At 38.5% G+C, this 27,987-nt stretch overlaps 1 protein-coding gene across 1 annotated transcript in view; it reads left to right on the top strand.

Annotated features, from left to right (window-relative positions):
• ANKRD55 (ankyrin repeat domain 55) overlaps window positions 1-27,987 on the top strand; it is a gene marked incomplete at its 5' end in the record, with an annotated part of 99,440 nt that overhangs the window by 46,539 nt on the left and 24,914 nt on the right. Inside the window, 2 exons of the mRNA XM_081309162.1 lie at window positions 7,474-7,602; window positions 26,577-26,761. Of these exons, the coding sequence (XP_081165288.1) occupies window positions 7,474-7,602; window positions 26,577-26,761 (314 nt within the window). The remainder of the gene's footprint in view (window positions 1-7,473; window positions 7,603-26,576; window positions 26,762-27,987) is intronic.

Here is a 27,987-nt window from a genome sequence, read left to right on the forward strand (position 1 = left end):
CCACCTTGCTTTTTAAACATTTAAATATTATTACCAGTAATGCTAGAAAGTCCTTAATTACTTCTACCTGCCACCTTTGCCTCTGGTAGGCACTGTCTGATATCTCTTTCCCAATCTTTTATATATATTTACAGAAACAATGGAGTATCGCATAAAAGGTATCACACTCTCTGTTGTTCTACAACCTTGATTTTTTTTTTTAACTTAAGAATATATCTAGGGGCTGGGGTTATGGCTCAGCGGTAGATCACTCGCCTAGCAAGTGTGAGGCCCTGGGTTCGATCCTCAGCACCACATAAAAATAACTAAATAGAATAAAGATATTATGTCCAACTATAACTAAAAAATAAATAAATAAAAAGAATATATCTAAGTCGTGAGATTGAGACATGAGGATCACAAGTTCAAAGCCAGCCTCAGCAATGGCAAGGCGCTAAGCAACTCAGTGAGTGAGATTCTGTCTCTAAATAAAATACAAAAAAGGGCTGAAGATGTGGCTCAGTGGCCAAGTACCCTGAGTTCAATCCCTGGTACCTCCCCCCAAAAAAGAATGTCTTAGAACTCCATCCATGTTAATAGGTAGAGCCTTTTAATGGTTTTGCGGTGGTCCATTCTACGAAATGCTTCTGTTTAGCCATTCCCCTGTGAATGAATATTGAGGTTGTCTCCCGTTTTTCACCATCATAAACACTATTACAGAGTTGTCTTTTAGGCATCTCCTTGAGTACCTTATGAAAGTATTTCTCTAGAATCGTCAGGTAGCAGAGAGTGTATGTTTCTATTTTATTACACGCTGCCTAGTTATTCCCCCACATAGCTGCATCAGTTGATAGTTCCACAAGCAGTACCCTTTTCAGTTCATCACTGGATTTTCTTGTTTACTTGCACCATCCTAGTTAATGAGTTTGCACCTCATTTCATTGGTATAATTGTCTGTTTTATATTTTCTTTTCAGACTTGCCTATTCACATCCTTTGTCAATTAACCTATTGGATTATTCCTCATTTTCTTATAGATTCACAGGAGTTTTATTTTATAATCAAAATAGTAATCCTTTGCCTACAGTTAAGTTTAAAATATTTTTTCACAGTCTGTTCCTTACTTTGGAACTGTTCATAGTCTTTTCTTATAGAGAAATTTTAAAATATGATGTAATCAAAATGATCATTTTTTTTTTCTGTTACTGCTTTTGCTCTTGGTGTCTTTTTAAAGAATGCCTTCCCTACCCCTGAGAACTTAATTACAGTAAATGCTAAATTTTCTTTTAGTTTGTTACAAGATTTTTAAAAAATTTGTGCTTTCCTTTCCGAACGCTTTATTCTGTTCCAATGATCTGTTTGCTTTTCTTGTTTCATTAACCACATTGCTTAATTGTGAAGTGACTTCTTTAAATGCTATCCAACCACAATGCAGAGTTTAACACTCTAGGAAAGGTGGGATGGGTCAGATTGTCCTTTGTACTTTTGTTCTAATCACGACTTCATGAGAATCATTGACACAGATGTTTGCCTGTTGCAGCTACAGTTAGCAAATCTCTAAACAACTGAAGCCTAACCTCCTCTGCTCTTATTTTAGCTTTAACAGGAAGAGTACTGCATCAAGAGTGGCTCTAAGAGTTGGAAACATAAGTCAGTGGTAGAGCACTTGCCTAGTGTATGAGCAGCCCTGAATTCAAGCCCTAATATTGGGTGACAGAGGGAGAAAAAAAAAAAAAAAAAAAAAACTAAAGTGACTCTGAGCTGTTAGCATCTGAGTTAGAACTTTGAATGCATTTATCTAGAGAAGTGCCATTATACATAGTATTTAGAATACATTGTTGATTCCATGCACATTCTTCTGTTAGTAAATTTTTATGAGCAGCCTGACAATCCCAACTTTAATTACAACAGCACTCTGAGAAAATAAGTCCAAGTTGCAAAACCAGATGTGAAATTTTGGACATAATCTTAGTACCAGTTCCATTTACTACATTCCTAAGATATAATCACAAGCAGACATTTTGTGCTCCAAAGGCAAAATCAGGAGAAAGAGACCCTGACTCTAAAAATCTTCTCACTTTACAGTTAGCAAAAGGTAAAATAATAAAGCAAATGTTTTTAAATGCACCCAAATTTTTATCCTAAAACTGAATGTCTCTTTTAAAAAGTAGAATAAGGTCAGTATGACTTAGGACTTCCCGCTCTCCCCTGCCCCAACCCCATGAATGTCTAGAGGCAGACCACTGATTTCCCATCTTTGTATCCCTAGAATATAGTTTGGTAACTTACACATGGTGAGACTCAAAAAATATTATACATTTATATAGATGTGGATGGATGGATAGATAAATAGATAGATAGATTTAATCCTGGGATTAAATTCAAGAAAAATCCATGTTATTTTGTTTTATGGCCCTTTTTTCCTTTTGTTTTATTGACTCAACTTAATTACCCATTTTATCTACCAGACCTGACTCCAGATCAAATAATGTTAGTTATTTTCAAAGTCGACTCCTCCAAAATAAGATTTTATGTCATTTTTAAAAATATTTATTTTTTAGTTGTAGGTGGACACAATATTGTTATTTCATTTTTATGTGATGCTTAGGATTGAACCCAGTGCCTCACATGTGCTAAGTAACCGCTCTACCCTGAGCCACAACCCCATCCCCAAGATTTTATATTGTTTATGGTCTTTGAAAAAAATGTCCTGCAAACTGTCATGTGTTGTTGAAGCCTAGGGACCCAGTCTCTGATATTCTTCAGAAACTGTCTAAAATTACATTAAAGAAATATATAGGATCACAAAAATCACTTATACTAAAATAGAGTCATTAAAATGTTTTAAAGCATAGCCAGGCGCAGTGGCACACATCTTTAATCCCAGTGGCTCAATAGGCTGAGGCAGGAGGATCCTGAGTTCAAAGTCAGACTTAGGAATTTAGCAAGGTCCTGAGCAACTCAATGAGACCCTGTCTCTAAATAATGTACAAAGTAAAGGGCAGGACTGGGGATGTGGCTCTGTGGTTGAGGGTCCCTGGATTCAATCCCAGTACCAAATAGATATATTCTAAAGCACAAATTTATTTTAATAAATATAATTGATACACTTTTAAATTTACGTCATTCATTCCACTTTTCTGAGGAAGGTTTTCTATAATTTTTGTGGGGAATGGTCATCAGTGGCTAGGGGATTATTAGTATATGAATTTTTTATGTCAACCAGAACCAACATGGTTGTGAAATTCTAGATCCTTCAGAGGATGTGGAATGGTTTTGCTGAACCCTCAGCCACCTGCTATAATTCTGTCCCCTGGTGCACCAAGACAGGTGGGTACCCAACACCCAAGCCTAGCAAAGTTTCTCTGTGCCTTTTGGGGCTGGCTGGAGTTGGGTTAAAGCGTAGTTCTGAAACATGAAACCTGCTGAACATTAAATCAGATTTCTGACTCAGAAAATAGAAAAGTTGTGGTGGTTTGTGGGGGCGGGGTGAATATTCTGAGAAGCTGATAGAACTTGTAAGCTCATAACTGAAATTGTAGTGGCTCAGGCTTGGGGCACAGAATCACTCATTTGAGCAAGAGCGCTGTTCCAGAGCAACCCTACTGTGCACCCAACAGTTACAATGTGCATTCAGTCTTCTCAGCGATCTAAAAACAGATCCTAAGTCAACTGAAGTTTAGCACTTCCCTTCAAATTATTCAGTTATATTCATAACTGAATGAGAATTATGCTTCACTCTGAGCCAATGCTTTTTATTTTTTAAAAGAAATGGGACTTTGCTGTCAAAGTCCCAAGGCCATCTGGGTGTTGTTGCAACATATCTGCAAGTGACTCCTAGATTTTCAACTCCTAGTTGCTTTCAAGGTCCAACTGAGTCTCCAGTGAAGCTCTAGGGACCTGGTAGGAAAGGTCTTCACAGTTTAAACACAGGGGGCTGTCTTTCTCGCATCCAACAGACTGATTTTGTTCTCCCATATGTTCAAGAAACCTTGATAATGAGCTATTCACTAGTTATTTCTAGTGAACATTTCTTGAACACTTAGTATATGCTCAGTGCCAGGGACATTCCAGGGTGAATACATCACAACATCTGCCTTTACCTGTGTCAGAGCTTCATTGTGATTTCTGTCATTGCTGACTGATGACACTAGTCATCAAGCCTGAAGTCCACCTTGTAAATGGTCAACAACTACAATGCCTATAGCATCAATAGAAGCTGAAGAAAGGAGAAGGAGGCAGTTATAGGAAACTATTCCTAAAGAAAGAGTGTTGTGCAATACCAACTGCTGCCCATGAGCTGATTTTGAAAGTTTTGGTTTTCGTATTATTAACTCTAAGAGGATTTATTTTTATTTCTCATTACTCAACTGAAAAAAAAAATAGGCAACAGCAGGAAATTTCTCTTGGGTGAATGTTCACAAATTGTTTATATTGTGATAGCATTTAGAGAAATAGTAAAGTAATTCAAGTCTCAATGTGGGGCCATTTAAAGGACTGCCATTCATTTCTAAAGGCACTTGAATTCAGCTCCTGATTCAAAATTACAAAGAAAAGAATTTTCCAGCACCTGAGCTTATTTCCAAAGAATATCAGGGTAAGGTGTAGAAAGAGCATTTTTCTCCAGAGTCGGAGAACCCTGAATTTGAATCTCAGACCTACTCTGTACTTAATCAGGGCCTTAAGCAAGTTAGTTACTGTTCCAATTTCCTAATATGTGAAATGGGTCTAAAAATACCCATCTTTATATAAGATCATTGGTAAGATTCAATGAGATAGATTGATATGAAGATATGAAGTTCTTGGCACCACGTGGGTGTATCAAAAATAGCAGTAGTTTTGTCATCCCATTCCTTTACCAAAACATGCAAGAAAATTGGTATTTGAAGGAGTTTTGTTGTTGCTTTAAGAGAATAACTCTGAAAAGTCTGGCAATTGTGTTTAGGTGACTACATAATTACAATTTAATTCATAACTACATTTTCTTACTGAATTCTCACATCCCTGAGTCGTGTTTCTGAATATAGTCATTGCTGTCTATCTCATCTTTGACAGCAGGACAAAGGACAAGATTACTTGTCAAAAAAATTCTATTATCAACTAATAAGTTGGTATCAATGATCATATTTGATTAATTCATTTGCTGTAAAGGAAAGGTCATGTTTTGCCTTTTCCTCGGAGCGTATGATTACAAAAACGCAAAGCCAAATTTTATAGAAGCAAGAAATCCAATCACTAATAGTGAGAAGTTATTCATCCATTTAATAAGTAGTATTTACAGCTTCTACAATGTGCCTGCCACTATTCTAGACTTTAGGGATTTAGACAGTCGGACAAGGGCCCAGATCTCATGACTTGAAAATTGACTCAGTCTTTAGTCCTGAATATTGTTGGCACTTAGTGATGAATCCAATGACTCTGAAGCAAATGGAATTTAGAACTGAGAAAGGAGTGAGCCATGCAAAATAAAAATAAAAAATCTGATTCTTTCAAGTTTAAATTCCAATGGGCCCAGTTGAAAATGAAGAGGACCTATTAAAATGCACTGAGCTACTCAGCATTCCCCAAGTAAAACTTCAGCTGTTGGAATAAGAGCAAGACTTTCCACAGCATTCTTTTCCACAAGGAACCAATTTTTTGAAAAAGCCTCAAGAATATCTCTAGAGGCTCAGTATTATATGACATTTGAAACTTGAAACCTGAAAGTGTACTATAATTTAAGGATTTAAAATATGGAACTAGTTGAGGGGATTTAGCACTCTAATCCCAGGGCCCCACAAACCTCAAACCCTACATTCAGTTCCGTGCCTACTCGCAGACTTGGGAACTTCTCTAGAGTTCAGTTTCCTCTTCTATAAAATGAGGACAATTGCACCTGTCAGAGTTGACTGTCTGCAATAGCAACCCAAAATCTCAGTGGCCTGACACAAGAAAAACTTATTTCTTGCCTACATTATGGTCCAAAACTAGTTGGCAGGATGAACCGGTTTGCCCTCATCAGTCAGGACTCAGATTTTTCAGTTACATAGTTCCATCATCTTCTAGAACCTTGCCTTTTCTCTGTATTCAGTTGTTGGATGAATAAAGAGAGAAGGTAGAGAGGAATACATGGTCTCTTTTCTGGGCCAGGCTGTAGGGTTTTTCCTCCCTTCTGTCTATATTTGAATAATCAGGACTCAGTCACCTGACGACTACACCTGTCTGCAGGAACTTTGCAATGTAGTCTGACTATGTGCCTTGGAAGAAGAAATAGAATTTGGTGAACACAGAGTAGACCTCAACACAACAGAGAGGTGGTTTGGAGGATTAAGTAAGATTATATATAAAAGAACTCAGAAAGGTCTCTGGGTCAATAAGTACTAACTCTGGACTGTTATTACTGCATTCCTAACTAGGCAAGGTCTGTCTTCTCCACTCAGCTTATACTGGATGGAGCAGAGAAGGCCAAGGCAATGTCTCGTATCTGCAGGGATGACTATAAGGAAAAAAAAAAGAGAGAGAGACCTTTAAAGGTGTTCATGCCCTTTGCCTCCTTTAAAGACATCTTATTCCCAATTCATTTTGGATGTATTTTATGTAATAGAGAAGTGTGGGCAAGGAGAAGTGGCTGTCTTTCAGAGTATACTTCCAAATCATACCAGTTCTTTGGGGCCACAATTTTCCAGCATAAACTCATTACTATTAAGTTATTCCTTAACTATATGAAATTCTGAAAGAAGGTGAGGTTCACCAGATTGACTCTCCCAGCTTCCACAGTTTCTTTGCAACAGTATAAACAGGATCATACCAACATCTGCTATATCCTCCACTGTCTTTCCATTGAATTTAGAATTAAATCCAAATGGTTTATACAGCATTAGTATCTACCCTCCAAATTTCCCAGAATCAGCCCCTGCCTCCCTCTCCAACTTCATCTTGTTTTATTCTGTCTCCTACTCCATGCATGCATTCATTCAACAGCTATGCACACAGTATCTATTCTAGGATCTGCAAACACAGCAGTCAGAAACATCCCTGCCCTTGTGCTGGGGGTTTGCATTCTAGCATGATTCAGTCTTAGGGGACTTCCTTAAACATACTCTCTTCCTCTGTGGCTTGGTGCTGGGTGTCTTCTCCCCTCAATTCTTTTTATGTAAGTCTATTTAGAACAAGCCTGATCCCTTGGCTTACTCTCTAACACAGCACCTTGTGCACACACTTAACAGCATTTACCAATCTACAAAATCCTCTGGCTTGTTTGCATGCATTTATTGTCTTTCTTTACCACTGTGCAACACCCATGAGGGCAAGGTCTTGTTTATCTTACTCACTTTTGTATACTCAATACCTATTTGCCTGGCAAAAAAACAGAAGCTCAACAAATATCTGTTGGGTGAATTATTTAACCAATGAATGAACAAGCAGTAACCAGCCCAACTGCCCAATGCAGGGAGAAAGCATGAGCCCCGGTTTCCTTCCTGAGCTCATCTGTGCCCCTCTGATTGTTGTTTTGCAGGGAATGACGCCACTCCACTGGGCAGCTTTCCACAACCGACCTCAACACACCCAAATGCTGTTGAAGAAGGGGGCAGACCCCACCCTTGTGGATAAGGACTTCAAAACAGCTCTCCACTGGGCAGTTCAGGTGAGAGATTGACCAGTGGGCCCATCTCTAGTTTATATGTATAAAATAATATTAAAGATTTTTTAAGCAGATCGAACGTGAAGGATGGAATTATCACAGGTACAAGGCCTGGTATGGATATGATAGAGCAAGTAGGATGTACTCTGCCCTTCTCCGCTTCTTTTAAATCCAGAGGGGCAACAACAAATCTGTCACTTTAGAGCCTCTGCCCTGCTGTCTGTCTGTCTGCCTGTCACCCCCCCCCGTCATACACACACACACACACACACACACACACACACACACACACCACCCTCTCTTTCTTCATCTCAGTGCTTGATGCTGGCTTAACAGTAACCTTCAAAGGATTACTGGGACAACCCCTTCAGTGTCTTTGAATCATGACTCCGACTCTCTTTCTTCTATTAGAGTCCTGCACAGAGGCCTCATTGCAGGTGATCCTAAACTCTATTCTGAACAGTGAAAATAGTGGCCCTTGATCATAGAAGGGGGTCAATGCCAAAACACAGAACCAAATGTAAAATGACAGAAATCAGAGTAGACCTGCAAAGTCTTGAGTCCAAAGAGGGTAAAAGAGAATGAGGGAAAGAATGGCAGCTAATGTGTACAGCAGTGCCTTCCATTTTCAAGGGGAATGATTACCTGGTGTAATAAATTAACCAAGAAGTTATCTGTTCCCTCCTTCAAGGAGCACAGAGCGCAGTCCTATGCTTCCTTTAACAGACGTGTGAGACCACTCTGTCTTTGGATGCGTAAATACAGACGTCCCTGCTGTTGTTTCCATTGACCCAGTAAAAGCACCCTTTCAAAACTGCTGCCAGCATCCTTGTGAGAGTCGTTTCTGCGGCCCTGACTCTGGTTTCACTCATTGTTTTCATATGCCAAGCGCAGCAGAGGTTGGCACCTGGGACTTTCAGGACTGACACATGTGCCTGGTTAAGGGGAAACAGAAGTGATTTGGAAACTGCTGTTTTTGTCCCTCCAAACTTGGCTTCAGTTACTCTGTACCAGAGCCAACCTCAGGCTAAATTGCAAAGTGAGCAAGACTTGTTTTTGTCATTTCCACCTGCCCTTAGCACCCTCCCACATACTTTCAGTATCTAATCACCCCCCCAGGCCCGCCCTCCCTGCCAGTCTGTGCCCAGGGTCCCCAGAGCTGGCATCTAGCTAATCACAGGCCACCACTGTAGCAGTGGCCTCAGAACCTGGCTGACTCTCAAAAAAGTGCCCCATGATGTTGGTTCTCAGCTAAGGTGAAAGTGGCATCAGGATCAAGCATTTTCTGTATCGTCACCCTCAATACCTCTGCATTCTGATTCCATAGTTCTGGGATGTATGTGCATTTTGGAAAATTTCCCCCAGGTAATTCTGACTGACAACCTCTCCCTACCCCTCCTCCAGCCCCAATTTAGAGCTGCTGTCCTAGACCTGGACTTGCAAGGAAATCACTAACAGTACTTGTGACATTACAGATTCCCTGACCCCAACTCCAGACCATTTGAGTCTAATTCTGTGGGAATAGGACCACTGTTCTGATCCTCTGAAAACCAGTTTTGCAAAACTAAAAGGACAGCATATTCAATTCAGAAGACATGAGTTTGTATTGACAGACTTGGGTTTAATCTGAGGAGAGTCACCAATGCCTGCTTGGCTTAACTATCTAGGTATCTTTGGGGGGTATGAATGAAGCCAGGCATATGGAAGTGATATGTAATGTGATATGGAATTGGAAGAGCTAATTATTTTATTCCTGATTTCTTCCCTAAAATTGTGGTTGTCATACCCATGCTTTCATATCCTGTCTCTCTACTAAATGATACATCTTTCAACCTGCTACTTTCATTAGAAGTCACCTGAAGAGCTTTTAAACAAGACTGGTGCTCAGGACCCAAATATTTTAAGGTTCTCATTCAGTTGTTCTGAGGGAGAGCTCAGGCATCAATATTTTTTAGAGCTCTCTCCTCTGAAAATTATAATGTATAGCTAGGGTTGAGAACGACTATGATAAATGAATCAAATTAATACCTTATCCACTTCTAACCATCATGTTTACATTTTGTCCATGATTGTATAAATGTAATACCGCCCTCATTTATTTATTCAATCACTTAATAAATATTTCTTGAGCATCTACTGTGTTTCTGGCACTGGTGGTAAAATTATTAACAAGACAGGTACCTTTTTGTACTTCCACAATTGTATGCAATATCGTATGTGTAGTTGTGTGAGTATGTTTGCATTCATTTTAATGAGGAAGGAGTCCACTTCTTTTTTTTCAGTTACTCAGTGAGAATCAGTGACGACCCCTGAAAGGTTAAGGATCATGGCTTTGCTCCGCCCCCTTTGCTCCCTTCTCTGAGGTTAGCAGTAAAATTCAGAAGCATGTGTTCTGCTCTTTACATTGCAAAGACAAAGGGTAATTCCAAATGTCAGTTGAAATCATGATTACACTCGCTTTCTTTAGACTTCTTGTTCATTTATAACACAGAACAGCATTGTACTCCTTAAAGTTTTTCCACATGAATGATTCTATTTCCCATTGTCATTTATTCCTTTTGATGAACTTCCTGTTTTTCTGTTGAACTATATAATGAGATCCCATTTAAAGCTATAGTACTTTGAAATAATAAAGCCTTTGTATTTAGCCCAGTTAACCAAAGCAGTAAATGATTGAAACATCATGTTCAGAAATATGCTGGTTAGACTTCTTGCTCCCATGTCTTAGGTCCCTTGGTAGCTGGTGATCCCCTTCAAGAGGCCCATCACTGTCTTTCTCACTCCCCTATCTGCTGAGAAGATGCCACTGCTTGACTGTTCCTGGACTAACAATGTCCAGGGTTACATCCTCCCATGACAATCACCCCAAATGGCATCTAGTTCCTTAGGGATATGTCCCTTATCTACCTATGATAGCACCAACTTATCAGGAGTCTAGCCTGGCATCTCCCTGCCTCATCTCCCTTTCATTCCTTAACTAGACATAAGTTTATTCCTGAGTTCCTTTTCCACTGTTCCTAGGAGAGCTTATCAGCTCCTGGGGCATCAACTACCATACAATTCTGAAGAGTCTCAGACAATAACTCCAGCTCTGACCTCTCCTAACCAGACACCCACATTTCCAGCTCTCCTGAGCATCTCCCCACAATTTCCCACAGATACTTCAAACTCAATATAGTCAAACTGAATCTTTAATCCTACCTTCCTATCACACGTCTTCATCCTCCCAGTAGCCAAAGCTGAAGACCTCTATATACTATATATGAATATATGAATACCATTTCCTTATCACCCTTCACATCCAGTTGGTTATCAAAACCTCTCAATTTTACCTCCTCTCCACTCTCTTTCTCCCCTCCTTTCTATCCTCACTGTTCATGTCAAGGTCCCAGAAGGAAAGAGATGGAACACTCAGATGTGGATCATTGAGGAGAGCGTCATGAAAAGACTATTAGCACATAAAATATGAGCAGGTTGCCATTAGGACATATGGGCCTAAAGAGCATGGGAAGGAGTGATTGGCTATGAAGACTTTTTATTTTTATTTTTAGGGGATAAAGTTTAATTTGACTCACAGTTTCAGAGGTTCAGTCGACGGTGGGCCAACTCCACCATCTGAGGTGAGGTGAGGCAGAACATCAGGGTGGAAGTGCATGGCAGAGGAAAGCAGCTCAAGACATAGCAACAGGAAGTAGAGAGAGGACTCCACTCACCTGGGAAAAAAATATTAACCCAAAGGCACGTCCCCAGTAACCTGCTTCTTCCAGTCACACCCTACCTGCCTATAGGTACCACCAGTTAATCTGTATCAGTGGATTAATCTACTGATTGGGTGACAGCTCTCATAATCTAATCATTTCACTTGTAAACATTCTTGCATTGCCTCATGCATGAGCTTTTGGGGTGACCTCATATCTAAACCATAACATTTTGCCCCTATACTCCTAAAACTCATGCCCATCTCCCAATGCAAAATATATTTAGTAAATTTCTAAGCGGTCCCAAAGTATTAATAGTTTCAGCATTAGCCAAAAGTTAAAGTCCCAAATCTCATTGGAGATTCAAAACAAACTCTTCATCGTGAGTCAAGATCAAAAGCAAGTTACATATATCCAATCTATTATGGCACAGACTAAACATTTCCTTTCCATAAGGAGAAACAGCAGCATAAAAGAAGGGATGGAATCAAAGCAAGAACAAAATTCCACAGAGCAAATAAGCCTTGTAGTTCCACATCTGGCATCCGGAGCACACGGCACTGTTATCTCAAAAGGGTAGCTCACCCCTGTGGCCTTGCTGACTTTAGCCCATATGGCCTCTTTCTTGGCCTGTCTCTGTTCAATTCCTGCAGCTTTCTATGGTAGACATTCCATGTTACTGGCATCTCTTAATTTCAGGGGTCTCTACTGCATCTTAGGCTTTCTTCATACATCTTCACATGTTGCCCTCACAGGGATTATTGGCAGAGATTATTCTTCACATCCAGTTGGTTATCAAAACCTCTCAGTTCTACCTCCTCTCAAGTCTCTCCCTTCCTTTCTATTCTCACTGTTCAGGTCAAGGTCCCAGTAGGAAAGAGATGGAACGTCAACTCTACTCCACTTTTCCTGCCTCTCATGCTTTCCTTTGAAACCTTGGTGGAAACCTCCATGACCCCATGACTTTAGGATTCCTGAACTTCTGTAGAACCTACATCATGTGATTTCACAAGCCAAGGTCTTGCGCCATCCTGAGCAGTATCCGAGCATCCTGGGGCCACAACTGCAGCAACCTCTGAGTGCCGGGTGACTAAGCATAAGGAAACAAATCCTTGCACCACTCCCTTTTTCCATGGTACCCCCATGGTCTTTCTCAAAGGAATTTTTACTTTTACACCCTTGAGCCTGAGTGGATTTGGTATTGCCAATTCCTGAGATTCCCTCAAGCCATCTTTCCTATTGTTTCTGAGTAAAATACTTAGTATTTCTTTACAGGCTATAATCTCTTTAATAACCACAGCTCCTTAGCCCCAGTTTTACTTGCACTTTTCTGGCCAGACTCAAGTCTTTCTGCTTCTTATTATCACAGTAAACTTTGCAAAAAGTCACCAGCAATACCCATGCCACCCTCAAATTCTGTGCTGCCTTGAGATTTCCTCTGACAGTTTAATTAGTCCATCACCTTTAAATTCAGCCCCACAGAAATTCTCAGGACATGAAAAATAGGCAATTTCTTTATCAAAATGAAACATGAATGGCCTCTAGTCTAATTTTCAGTAAAGTCCTCCTTCTCCTCTGAAACCTCATGAACACAGTCTTTACTATCCATAGTTCTATAGGCATTCTGGTGTTTTGAGCTTTCATCAGAATTGATCATTAAGCTCCACTTAGAATATTTTAAAGATTTTCCAGCTTGCATCTCTAAAAACATCTCTAAACTTTTCAAAAATTCTTCCCTCTCTTAAACTAGCTCCAAAGTCTTTTGAACCACATGGTCAAGTTAGTCACAGCAATTAACCTTAGTACCAATTTTTGTTTTAGTTAGCTTTTTATCACTATGACCAAGAGACTGACAAGGACAACTTAGAGGAGGAAAAGGTTTATTTTGGCTCATGGTTTCAGAGTTTCAGTCCATGGATGACTGACTCCATAGCTCTAGGCCCAAGGTGAGGCAGAACATTGTGGCAGAAGGAAGTGGTGGAGAGAAGCAGCTCAGAACATGGCAACCAGGATACCAAGAGTGACTACAAAGTCTCATTCTATTTTGGGCTGCTTTAACAGAATACCAGACAATGGGTAACTTATTTTTAAAGGAATTATTTCTCACAGTTCTCAAGACTCAGAAGTCCAACATCAAGAAACCTGCATCTTGTGAAGGCCTTAATGCTGAATTATTCCATGGCAGAAGGCAGAAGGACAAGAGAATATACATGAGAGAGCAGATGGAGAGAGTGAGCTCATTCTTTATAAGGATGTCATTCCCACCATGATGAGACTATTCCTGAGGTAGCAGCATTAATGTATTGATGAGAGCAGAGCCCTCATGACCTAATCATCAATTAAAGGCTCTACTTCTCAATAATGTTGCATTGAGGATTATGTTTATGTTTTTTTCTTTTTTTCTTTTTTGGTACTGGGGATTGAACCCAGAAGGGTTCACTTAACTACTGAGCCACATCCCCAGCCCTTTTTATATTTTTATTTAGAGACAAGGTCTCACTAAATTGCTGAGGCTGGCTTTGAAATGGAATTGCATTTTCTGGAATTACAGGCATGTGTCACTCTGCCCAACCTGGGATTATGTTTCTAACACATGAATCTTAAGGGATACATTCAAATCATAGCTTTAAGACATAGCAAAAGCTATAGCTATAATAATGCACCTTAACAGAAACTGTAGCCCTTGGTAGAATAACAAAACTAGTTTAGCAGGAAGAGAATTGAGGGATAAATACTCCAATCTCTCCTTCCTCCTACACCCACCTTCAGTCAATGCCACCCACTTGCCAAATCTAACCAGATGCCAAAGGCCAAGGAGACATTCTGATGCAATTCACAGATACTGGACTGTGGACCCAAATGAGAAAAGAATATATGGACAATTTAGCACACTTCCATAGACCAAGCTTGTACCTTCTCTCTTCTGAACAGTTACAATAACTGGTATTCCTACTTTCATCACATCCCTTCTCTATATATTCTTATATTGTTATTGAATGTTTTCCAATTAATCAAAAAGACACCAACATAACTGTTATTTTAGCAAAACAGTTATGATGACTGTTGGTCATTGGCTCAAAAATCCTCACTGAGTTAATTTTGTAGTAAAGGGCAAACTCCTTAAGTCAGTACTTAACTGCTATAAACAACACCTCCGCACTCTACCTCAGCCACCCACAAACCCTCCTTTTCAGTCTATATAGTCTTATCCAATCACACTGAGTTATCATTAACCCCCCCGCCCAATCCATCATAGAGATCCATTCTATCTCCCCTCCCCCAATTACTCTCTTTTCTTTGGGTGAAGTGCTTCTTTCTTTTTACATTCCTCACATCATCTCTTCTACCTGTAGAATTACAGAATTTCTGCTTATTCTTTATTATTCCTCAAAGCCCAACTAAATGTCATTTTCTCTGTAAAGATTCCTTTCAGAGTTTTTCCATCCATGTGGTCTGACCAGCACTGTCTTGCACCTAGGGCTTGTGTTGCACTTAGGCGAGGATCTGTGTCTTCCCTTTTAGACTGTGTGCCTAAGAGCCCTGAGCCAATCAATGGAAGCGTAACTGATGTGATTCTGCAATCTGCATACGGGGTAAAAATGGGAGTTCATAACCCACTTGAATCAAACTGTGAAATATGATATGTCAAGAACTATGTAATGTTTTGAACAACCAACAATAAAAAAAAAAAAGACCCAAAGCAGAGCTTTCTGAAGCTTAAGTCTCCAAAGATGTATTCACTGAATTCAGTCCCAAGAACAAATCCATGTCAAACTAGTGGGTTAATGGTTCATTGGGTTATATGTGTGGATATAATTTTAATTTAAAGATTATTTAAATTTTAATTATTTAAAGGTTATTTAAACTTTAAAGATTATTTTTAGAGGAGTTTTAGATTTGCAAAACTTGAGAAGAATGTACAGAGCAATTCTTCATATCCCCTGTACCCCATATGATATGCACAGCCTCATCCATTATAATATCTTTTACTAGAGTGGCATATTTGTTACAATTGATCAACCTATATTAGCACCCCAAATCCATAGTTTACATAAGGGTTCATTCTTGGCACACAGCCACCATTATAATATCATATAGTGTAGTTTCACTGTCCTAAAAATTCTCTGCACTTTCTTTATTCTTCCCACTGTCTCCCTCAAGCCCTGATCTCCATATTTTTATTTTTTCATTTATGTTTCCTCCATGTCTTTTCATTTATTTTAGTGCCAACTAATATTCCATTGTCTGGATGTATCACAGTTTATCCATTTGCCTGTTTAAAGACATCCTGGTTGCTTCCAAGTTTTGCCATTTATGAATAATGCAGCTATAAATATTCATGTTCTGGTTACTTTTTTATATTTATTTTTTAGTTATAGATGGATGCAATATCTTTATTTTATTTTTATGAGGTGCTAAGGATCGAACTCAGTGCCTCACGCATAGTAGGCAAGCGCTCTACCCCTGAGCCACAACCCCAGCCCGTGCTGGTTCTTATATAGACATAAGTTTTCAACTTCATTGGGTAAATACCCAGGAGCAAAATTGTTGAATTATAGGATAAGGGTATGTTTATTTTTGTAAGAAACCAATAAACTCTCTTTCAAAGTAACTGTACCATTTTACAGTCTCTCTAGCACTTTACATTCCCTATTGCTCCACACCCTTGCCAGCATTTGATGTTGGTGTTCTGGATTTTGATCATTCTTATAGGTGTATAGTGATATTTCAGTGTTTTAATTTGCATTTCCCTGAAGACTTCTGATTTGGAGCATCTTTTTATATATTTGTTTGACATTTGTATATCTTCTTCAGCAAGGTGTCTATTAAGGTCTTTGGTGCATTCTAATTGCATTATTTGTTTCTTATTAGTAAGTTTCACAGGTTCTCTGAATATTTTGGACAACATTCCTTTATCAGATGTGCCTTTGGCAAGTATTTTCATTCAGCTTGTGTCTTGTTTTTTCATTCTTCTGACAGTGTCTTTACAAAGCAGACATTTTAAATTTTAATGACGTGAACTTTATCAATTCTTTCGTGGATCATACTTTTGTTACCATATCTAAAAAGATATCATCAATCCCCGCATCATTATGTTTTGTCCTATGTAACTTGAACGTTTTATAGTTTCATGTTTTATGTTTAGGTCTCTGATCCATTTTGTGTCAATGTTTCTGAAGGACACAAGGTCTCCTGTGTCTAGATTCATTTGTTTGCATGTAGATGTCCAATTGTTCCAGCACCATTTGTTGAAATGACTATCTTTTGTCCATTCTATTGCCTTTACTCCTTTATGTAAAGATTAGTTGGATATGTATATCTACACACACACACACACAAAGATTTTTTAATATATCTATTGAATATACATGCATATACTTAAATATATATGTATACATATATACTTTTTATTCTTTTCCATTAATCTATTTGTCTATTCGTTTGCCAATACCATATTGTTTTAATGACTGTAACCTTATAATAAGCCTAAGAGCCAGTCCTCCAACTTAATTCTTCTTTTCAATATTTTTTTGGTTGTTCTGAGTTTTCTGCCTCTCCATGTAAATTTTAGAACCAGAACAATATTCACAGAACAATTTCCTGGCATATTTATTTGAAATACATTTAATCTATATATTGAGGTGGAAAGGACTGATATTTTGACAATATTGGATTTTACTAGCCATGAGCATGGAATATTTCTCCACTCATTTCCTTATAATGTTCTTATACATATTTTGTTAGACTTATACCTGCATATTTTATTTTAGGGGTGCTTATGTAAATGGTATATACATTTTTGCCTTAATGCCTTTCCTGTTACTATAATAATATCTGAGACTTAGTAATTCTAAGGAAAAAAATGGTTTATTTAGCCATAGTTCTGGAAGTCCATGAGCATAGTGCTAGCATCTGCTTGGCTTCTAGTGAGGGTCTGTTGCTGCTCCAGGAAGGACATAGAATCAGAAGGCAGTGAGGCATGTGCAAAGAGACGGGGAGGGGGAAAAGAAGCTGACTCATTTTATTAAAACCCACTCTTGAAATAACTAACCCTTTCTCATGGGAACTACATTTATCTTTTCATAAGGATGAACCAACCCCTCACATGACTTAAGTACCTCTTGAAGATGCCACCTCTCAATGCAATTACATTAGAAATTAAATTTCACCATGAGCTTTGGAAGGGACAACCACATCCAAATGACAGTAGGTTTTATTACAAACTCGAATTGTTCATTGGGGCTGTATAGGAAAATAATTGACTTTTGCATATTAATCTTGTAACCTGTGAATTTACTAAATTTGCTTCTTATTCAGGGTATTTTATTTTGCTTTAATTTTGTAGTTGCTTCTTGTCTATCTTTCCAGGTTTTCTGTATAGACAACCACATTATCTGCAAAGAGAGATACCTCTTCCTTCATAATCAGTGTGTGTGTGTGTGTGTATGTGTGTGTGTGTGTGTGTGTGTGTGTATGTGTGTGTATGCATGCGTGTGTGTATGTGTGTATGTGTGTGTATTTAATTTCCTTTCTTTATCTCATTCTTTCATTTCTGTCCTCTTTTTTTCCTTAGTCTGATCAGAGGCTTCTAAATTTTATTGATCTTTTCAGTAAACTAGCTTTCGGGTTCATCAATTTCCTCTGTTCATTTCCTGTTTTCAATTTCATTGATTTATGTCCTAATTTTCATTTTTCTTTTCTCCTGCTTACTTTGGATTTAAATTTTTCTTCTTTTTATAGTTTTAAAAGTGGAAACTTGAATAATTGGTTTTTAGATCTTTCTTTTTTTCTTGCATTCAATGCTATAAATTCCCCCTAAGCATTTCTTTTCCTGCATCCCACAATTTTTGGTAAGTTTTGATTTAATTAAAAATATTTTCAAAATTTCTCTTGATATTTTTTCTTCTACATATGTGTTATTTAAAAGTATACTATTTAATCTCCAGATATTTATGAATTTTTCAGTTTTCTTTTTGCTATTGATGTATAGTTTAATTCTCCTGTTTTCTAAGAGCATCCATTATGATTTATATTGTCTTAACTTTACTTAAGGTTTGTTTTATGTCCTAGAATGTGGTTTGTCTTGGTGAATGTTCCAAGTGAGTTTGTTAAGAGTGTGTCTGGGGGTTGGAGGTATAGCTCAGTGACAGAGCACTTTGCCTAGCATACATGAAAACCTGAGTTCAATCCTAAGCACCATGAAAAAAAAAAATATGTATGTTTGGTTGTGCTGGATGAAGTGGGCCATACATATCAATTATATGCAATTCATTTCAACTATGTCCTAACTTATTTTCTGCTTGCTGGATTTGTCCTTCTCTGAAAGAGAGGTATTGAGGTTACCAACTATAATAGTAAATATATCTACTTCTTCTTGCAGCCCTATTAATATTTGTTTCATGTATTTTAAGGCTCTGTTGTTGGGTGCATAAGGATTATTTTATCTTCTTGGAGAACTAACCCCTTTATCACTTTGTAATGTCCCTATTTATCCTTAATAACTTGCCTTGCTTTGAAATTTGTTCTGCCTCAAATTAATATAGTGACTCCTGCTTTCTCTGGATTAGTGTTTTCATGGTAGATTTTTCTCCATTCATTTACTTTTAATCTATATGTATTTTTACATGTAAAGTGAGTTCTTGTAGACAACATATAATTGGGTCTTATGTTTTGATCCACTCTGACAATCCTGTCTTAATTGATACATTTGGGTAATTCATGTTCAAAGTGGTTATTGATATATTTAGATTAATATTTGCAATCCTGTTTTCTATTTGCTACTTTTTTCCTTGTTTTTTATCTTTCACCTTTTTTCTACCTTTTGTGCTTTTAATTAGTATCTTACACAATTGCATATTCTTGCCTGTCTTAACATATTAGTTGTAATTCTTCACTTTTTTCAGTGGAAGCCTTTTACAACAAATCCAAGTGCACTTTCAATTAACACTGTACCATTTCACAGCTGGTGTGAGTACTTTATAATAACAACAAAAAATCTCAGTTCCTTCCACTCATCTCTTGTATTGTTGCTTTCATCCATTTCATTCATTTGTAAGCATAGATCAATAAATGTATTTATATATATACAGATATATACATAATAATACATAATTGACTACTGTATTGCTATTATGATTTTGAACAAACTGTTATCTGTTAAGCCAGTTAACAATAAGAAGATTTAAAGTTTTTATTTTACTTCCGTTTAGTTCTTCTTCTGTGTTCTTCTTTCCTTTACGTAAATCAGAACTTCTGGTTTATATTTTCTCTTCTAAGGAAATTCTTTTAAAGTTTACTGCAAAGCAAATTTACCAGCAGCAACAAATTCTTCAATTTTATTTGTCTGGGAAAGTATTTATGTCTTATTTGTTTTTAAAGGAAAATTTCACATAGTACAGATTTCCAGATTGGTAGGGGTTTTTTCTTCTCTCAGCTTTAAATATTTCACTCCATTTTTTTCCTTCTTGCATCGTTTCTGAGAAGTCTGATGTAATTCTTATCTTTGCTTCTCTATAGGGAAGGGTTTTTCCACCTGTTGACTTCTTTCAGGATTTTTTTGTCTTTGATGTTCTGTGGTTGAAAAATACATGCCTAGGTATAGGTTTTCTTTATATCTGTACTTCTTAGTGTTTTCTGAGCTTTGGCATCAAACATTAATTTGAGGAAGTTTTCGGTCATTATTAATGTTTCAGTGATTTCTCCTCTTCCTATCTCTCTTTCTTCTCCTGGTATTCCAGGAGAATACCTGTATGTTATAGCCTTGATGTTGACCCACATTTCTTTGACATTCTGTTCTGCTTTTTACAGTCTCTGTTTTTCTATTTGAGAAGTTTCTGTAGAGAGATTCTTAAACTTAGAGATCCTTTACTCAGTTATGTTCAGTCCACTAAATTCCACAAAAGGCATTCTTCATTTCTGTTTGTGGTTTTGATCTCTAGCATTTCCCTTTGACTCTTCTTTAGGAATTCCATCACTCTTCTTACTTGCCTATATGTTTTTGCATGCTATCTATTTTATCATTAGGGCCCTTAGCCTATTAATTATAGTTTCTTTAAACTCCCAATCTGATAATTCCAACATTTCTGGTCCTGATGTTTGCTGTGTCTCTTCAAATTGTTTTGGCTTGTTTGTTTTGTTTGTTGTTTTCCTTCTAGTATGCTCCATAATTTTTCTTGTTTGCAAACATGAGATGATGTTGTGGGTAAAAATAAAAGCTGCAAAGAGGCTTTCAGTAATGTGGTATGGTTTGGGGACAGGAGAAGTGTTCTATAGTCCCATGATTATGTCTCAGTCTTTAGTGAGCCTGTACCTCTGGACTGTGAATTTTACAAGAATGTGTTGGGTTTTTTTTTTCCCCTATGTTTTTAGGTGGAACAGGAGGACTACAGTGAGCTAAAGCCAGGCATTTCCCTTCCCCAAGGTCAGTTAGGCTCTGATAAAACCCTTTAGTGCCCTGCTGTGTTTCAAAATGATTCCTTTCCTTCCCCCAGCCAGAAGCCCATGGGGATTTTTCTCTGATATTTATTGTCAGAACCTAGTCAAGTTCCTGGAGGTAAAACTCACAAAAGTACAGGGTTCCCAGTCTGTCTGGGTCCCTCTGAAGTTTGTAACTCTCTCATTTGTCCACTCGAAGCCAACAACCATTCATCAACTGCAGTTCAGGGTTCCCTACCCCAGCACTTGTCTTCACAGAGGTCTCTGTTCTGAGATGTCATGATTCCCTGTATATGCCTGTCTGCCTCTCCAAGTTGGGGGTCTGCAGTTAGCCCTGTGACCTTACTTTTTTTATGGATCTGAGTTCTGGGATAGCATTTTCAGCTTAACCAAGCATCCCAGGGTTATAGTGTTTTAACACATGGATTTTTGATAACAACAATATCAGGGCAGGTCAGTTTAGAGGGGCAAGTGTCTACTGCCCCTCAAATTTCACCACTAGTTCCCTTCCCGAATTACTAGAAAATAAGCTTATTTAAGATATCCCTAAGTTGCGCCATTCTTTCAGCATACTGTGCAAGGAAGGATGGAAAGAAAAGAATTGCACCAATGTAAATGACTATTTTATGATTGTTTATTCAGTATGTGATGATGTGGTTAAGAAATTTTAACACACGCACACACACACACACACACACACACACAGGGTGGGGGAGGGAGAGCTGATCTGTGCCAACTATTTGAACTGTGTCAAAATTCTGTAAATATAATTTAACTCCAAGTAAATTCATAATGCCAAAGGATAATTATAAATGTAATCTGTCAGTGATCCAATTTTTAAGGTGAAAGAATGTTCAAGAGGGAAGGGACTACATAGTCACTTAAGTCCAACCCTTCAACTCCTATGTGGAGAAACTTGGGCACAGATAGATCATCACTTACCCAAGTGCACATAGTGCCCATGAAGGAACTCAGGCCACAGGACTTCCAGTGCTTGATAAGAGAATGACTACAAAGTCACATGAGCCCAGGGTAAAGAAGGAGAAAGTCAAGTTTACAAAATCCATCCTGATTACCCTGGGGGCAGATTCTGACCTGTGATTCCATCATTGTGACAAAATACCTGATATATGCAACTAAAAAGGAAGACAAATTTTCAGAGATTTCAGGCCTTGGTCAGCTAACTCTGCCACTTTTGCACCCGTGGCAAGGCAGACTGTCATGGCAAGAAGTATGTGGCAGAGCAAAACTAACTAACACATGGTGGCCAGGAAGCAAACAGAGAGAGAAAGAGCAGCGTCCCGGGATCCCCTTCAAAGCATGTCCCCAATGAATCAACCTCCTTCCACCACTTCTCAGAAGTGCCACAGGCTGGCAATCAAACCTTTAAACATGAGCCTTTTGGGGATATTTCAGATTCAAACCATAACACCTTTTGGGGAAGCAGGAGGCTTCAAGGGCAACCTAAGCTGACCATATCCACTCCCCCATGCTCACTTGTAGAGAGGAAGTGAATGGAGTGGAGTGAGGAAAACAAAGACTGGCCTGGGAGTTAAAAAAAAAAAAAAAAAAGTGGAGAAAAGATAGAGAAAAGGGGGCGGGACAAAGAGAAGAAAGAGAAGCCGAAAAGTATGGGTAAAATTCAATTCTGTTTGATTTTCCCTTTAGATTATGAGGATTGTTTTACCCATTTATTTATTCATTGCTCAGTGCATATTTACTAAGACTTACTCTTTGCTAAGCTTCATTTCAGCAGAAAGTTCCTAGTCACAGTTTGGCACGGACTATACAACTCTCCAGTTCTGGAGATTTCATCTTGCTGGGCAGCCAGACCTTTTCCATACACTAACACTGCAAGGAAGAAGTTTGTTTTCCATGCTAAGTATTCGTACCACCATTTCTGTCTTCCGCATTCTCTCCAGGAGAGTCAGCCCCAGGCTTTTGGGTTCAGTAGCCTCTGGAATCCAGACCACGCAAAAAGCCTGAATCCAAAGGAGTTAACCATGAGGATGGTGCAAACTCTATACCAGGGATCTTGAGTACCTTTCTGCCTCTTGTTAGCCCCAAACCTCTAAGTCTCAAACATTCAGGAGGCACAGATTTGCATATTCCCATTCCAGTCTAACATGTCTGACTCCTGCTGAACTTGGCCAGAGTGGTCTTTTTACAACGCAAAACCACCCAATCTTTTAAGAAGAACATAGGACTAAAATACTAGCCTCTGCTTTATACCGTCACCATCATAAGATAAGCAATGCAAACATCCCATCATTCAAGACAAGAAAAATGAGAGTTCCCTCCAAATGAAGTTACCATGGAATTTATTCACCAGACATATATATGGTAACAAATAACTAACTAGTCCCAAACTTTCCACTTAAGACTTTCTTCAGAGGTTACCTAGAATAAAAAGATACAAAATCAGAATTTTTGCAATCTTATTTTTGTTTTTGATCCATCTTTCTGGAACAAAATGATAATGCATTAATTTAACTTTCTCCTTGATAAGGCTTCTTCTGAGTCAGGCTTTCCCATCTCTCTTCCTCCTTGAAACCTAAAAGAAAACAGCTAGAACTCAGATAGTTCTGGAACAACAGTTTTCAGAGTACATAAGGTAACATTATGGATCACCTATGGACAAAACCAAAGAGAATAAATCCAACAAAAACAAATCCACAATCCTGGGCTGGCTGCCCCATGCAGAATTCTGGAACTCTACCCCTATGAAATAACATTCCCACCAATGTAAACTCATTCTCCATTCTTCCCAAGGGCTCATCTGGGCAACATTCCCATTTCTTCTTCTTGGCATTTCCTGGTCTCTGTGACCCTCCCTGGCCTCCCAGGTCTGAGCATACCTTTGGCTGACACCCAGCCCAGACTGCTAAGAAGGGAATTCTGTCACCAGGAGACCGTCATCAGGGACTTGGCTTACAAACCAGTGCTGTCCAGGGCTCCTTCAAATTCCCATGAGAGTGTACCATGGTAACCTTCCTAGGAGAAACTTTTAAAGTACCTCCTATTTAACTTTAAAGAAGCCTTCAGTTGGCAAGGTATGCATCCCTGTCACTAATGTTGCAAGCTGAAACATCAGTTCCACTTTAGTTCCACCAGTATGAACAGGCAGAATTTAAAAAAAAAAAAAAAAGTGACCACTTCTTTTATGAGAAACAGAATGAGGTAAAGCACAAAGATACTACAGAGTCCATCCTGGCTCAGTTAATTCACAGCTGTCACCTTGGGCAAGTTACTTAATCCCTCTGGGCCTTCCTTTTCTAACCTCTGCAATATGGGGATAATAATAGTATGTTCCTCATGGGATTGTTGTCAGGATTAAACGAGTTCATGGGCTAGTTTAGAAAGGTGCCAAGCACAGAGCATTCGCTAAGTAAATGCAGCTATCACTGTTATTTCTGGGAGAATCCTAAGGAAAAGAAAAATACAAATGATAATGTTATAAGTGAGATCCAGGTGTAGAGGTAAAAGAACTAAATGGAGGGGCTGGGGTTGTAGCTCAGTGGCAGAGTGCTTGCCTAACACGTGTGAGGCCCTGGGTTCAATCCTCAGCATTATCATAAAGATAAATAAATAAAAGATAAAGGTATTGTGTCCATCTGCAACTACAAAAAAAAAATTTTTAAAAGAACTTTCTGGAAAATTCAGGACAAAAGCCATTTTGGAGGAAAAGTATAAATGGGGGTTAGGGGTTTTCTTCACTTACCCAGAGAGGTGATCTACAGTTTTGCAGCTCCCAAGACACTTGCTGCTTGGGACTGGCTGGCTACAATCCAGAAAGAACAAATTCAGGGGTCATTAGCCCCTATTTCAGCTGCACACTTTCAAGTGACTCTTCCCAAGGTGAGAAGGGGAGGAGGAGAGAGGTGAGGAGTGTTTCTGTTTTTCTCCATATGTTCTGAATGCTCCCTCTCCAGCAAAGAGGGGAAACTCTTTGTGGGAAAGGGAGCTACTCCCTTACTGGGTGTTTTGCCCTTTGAGTCACCTTGGCAGCCTGAATTCTTTGGCTCTTCCAGGAAATTTTAAACAAAATGAATTTACTGAGCTGGCATTCCTTTTGATTTTTCCTTCTTCAGTGGCTAGCTAGTGCTTTTCAAGAAAAAATGTCTCTTATTGCCTAAAATGTATTTCAGACCTTTGACTTATATTTAGTAACATCAAGTGAAATAATCTTGGAAAAGTTGATAAAGCAAGCGTGAAAACCCAGCTGTGTTCAGTGCATCAGACTTCTGATGACAGGCACGCCGTGGAACATAAATAGTGGGTCAAGTTTACTTAAAAGTCCTTGTAGGAAAAGGAAAAATGGAGGGAAAAGAAGACAAGAGGGAAGACAAGAGGAAGAGAAGTTTGTAGGCAAGGATCATTTTATGGGTACATGTCCAGCGCACTGACAGAGGGCCCAGTGCTCAGAAGAGAATCCTGTGCTCGGGGTACAGTGCTCTGGGCTCACCGTCTAGAAATCCTCAATTTATTTTGTAAAAATCCAGTAAGACAAAATCTGCTCAGTGCCCTGCTTCCTTGGTTCCCACCCAACAGCTGCTGCTGCCCTCTGCTTGTGACCTTGGCCTGGTCATAAACCCTGGGAGGCCCAGGCTTGATCATGTGCACAGGCATAAGGCAGTCCCAGGCACCCTCAAGGGTCTGCATTTATGATAAGAATTCCTAGCACAAGGAATACCACAGTAAATAGTATATAAAAATCACTATAATAAGGTGAGAGACACCATGGTTGAAAGGAACTATTTTTTTTCCCTGCATCATGGGGCCACGGTTGGTATTCACCACTTTTTTTTAACATTAAAAATTATAGCCAGGCTCAGTGGCATATGTCTGAGGCTACTTGGGAGGCTGAGTCGGGAAGATTCCTTGAGATTAAGAATTCCAGACCAGCCTAGACCACAGAGTGAGACCCCATCTCAAAATTAATCAATTAATTAAATTGAATCGACTCTTCCAGTTCCTAGTAGTCAACCTCAACAGTAAAAGAGGAAAATAAAATGACAGACCTGTCAAACAAGTTGTTATCTAAGTGGCCCAAACATCAAGCCAGGTCTGATGTCACTCATTTACACTCATTTATAGAACTGAGGTCTATCCTTAGTTCACTGATTATAGAAGACAATTTCACTCTTATGGGAGACAAAAATAATAATAATAATCCTTGCAGAAATTTGGGACAAGTGCAAAATTGTTGGAGATATTAAATAAAATTTGTAGGAAGCCACTGTCTTGAACTAGGTTCCCATACTGAGCCCCAACAAAACATTAAAAAATAAAAATGGCATCAGCTTTGCTTAAGTTCCATGGCACCAAAGCAAAATTATTATCTGACTTTCAGCGAAAGTAGGAGAAATAAAGCTGTATTTCCTAAACAGACCAACCATCACGAGAATGAAGTCCCTTCTTCTTTAATTCTTATGTCCTTTTAATCTTTAGAAAAAGAAGTCTGAAATCATCTAGTATTAATGTTATATTTCTACTGTTCTGTCTCAATTTGCTTTTTGTTCTTTGTTTCTGTTTTCAACCCTTTTCTCTCAATAAAACCAAACTCCTTTGCTTAGCCTGTTGGGGCACATATTCTATATTATAGAATGAAGTATTTTCTGGTTTTAGAATAAAAAATAAAAGCAATTAAAACCTTTAGATTGTAGTAAATTTGTCCCTTGAGATATAATTTGTATAGAATATATTTTGCTTCCATGTTTTCTTTTCTCTCCATGGATTGTTTTGGGTTGTTGTTGTTTTGTTTTTTCACTCTGTATTTTTATCTTAACAGCGATACACAGCACTGGATTGTTCATACGGGCATTCTCTGACTCTGTTTTTCAGAGTGGAAACAGAATCCTGTGTTCCATCATTCTGAGCCATCATCAGGGTCCATCCATAATCAACTATGACGATGAGAGTGGGAAGACGTGTGTACACATCGCGGCAGCTGCAGGCTTCAGTGACATCATTAACGAACTGGCAAGAGTCCCCGAGTGTAACCTGCAGGCTCTAGATGTGGATGACAGGTATCCATGGCAGAAAGTGCTGGGAACTATCAGACATCTTCCCTGAATGCAAATCATAAAATAAAAATGTTCAAGGAGTTATCCTATACGATTACATCCTTCTTGCCTGTAATACACATGTGTCTATGACAATAAAATTTGCTCTATTTTAGTAAGAGAAGGAAAAATCGTTGTTGTGGAGAGAAATACCGTGACTAGGTATTGTCAGATTTTCCACTTTTTGCTAAATGTTTTCAGTGTTCTCAGAAGGCTTTTGGTAGATCAGTTTCCTGTTCTGTGTCCTTTTCTCAGCTGTAGGTTTTATTTTCTTTATTCCTGGATTATGTCATAACATAAACAAGTTCTTATTACCCAGAGATGAGCATAAGTGAGGCTTTGTATTCAGAATTACTGGGCTTCTAGAACTGGGGGGACCTTCTTAGGTTTTGTTCCATCACTGAAATGTATTGGTTGGGAAGGAAGCTGAGTCCAGGAAGGTGAAGAGTCTCATTCTCAGAGTGAGTTGCCAACTCAATGAAGATTTGTACCCCTGTCTTCTAGATTTACAGCTTTTCATCTACACTGTCTTAACTTTCATTTTCCTTTGGCATTGAGTTGATGGAAATATAAAGAAATATATATATATATATATATAAAACCACAAACAAGACTATTGGAAATAAGTAGAAGTTTTGTATACTATAGTTTTTTACTCTTTTCTACTGAAGTGCAGAATTACTCATCCACTTATCATGATGTTAGATGTCCCAAAAAAGCACTTCCCTTCACACCAGGAATTCTTACAACAGGGAAACAATTTGGGGGTTCCACATAGGTCTCAGAAGCTAAAAGTGGCTGACATGATGGGTTTGATTGAAATGAAGGCATAAATCCTTGAAAATAGACTTTTTTTTTTCTCCTAAGAGTAGGCAATGATCCTGAGCAGGTAAAAAAGTAGAGGCATGTTAGTTGCATGAGGAGAAAAGGTGAATTATCCATAAAGAAAAGAAAGGAACAAATTTCGGAAAGGAGGGTTGAAGGGACGTTTTCCCAGTTTAAAACACTCTTAGAACCATCTCTGAACAGACTATTTCCCCTTTTGCAGTACTATGCAATTAGCAAAGAAAATCCAATTCCCTGGGCCTCAGGGAAGAAAGTAAACCAAGGGGAGGAAAAACAGTACAAAAAGTCCAAGGAACCTTAAGGTAAGTTCAGAGGAAGGATAGCCCCAAGGAAAGCCCAGTTTT

The sequence above is a fragment of the Spermophilus citellus genome, assembly GCF_964194105.1.
Source record: "Spermophilus citellus genome assembly, chromosome: 1".
NCBI classification, from domain to species: Eukaryota; Metazoa; Chordata; class Mammalia; order Rodentia; family Sciuridae; genus Spermophilus; species Spermophilus citellus.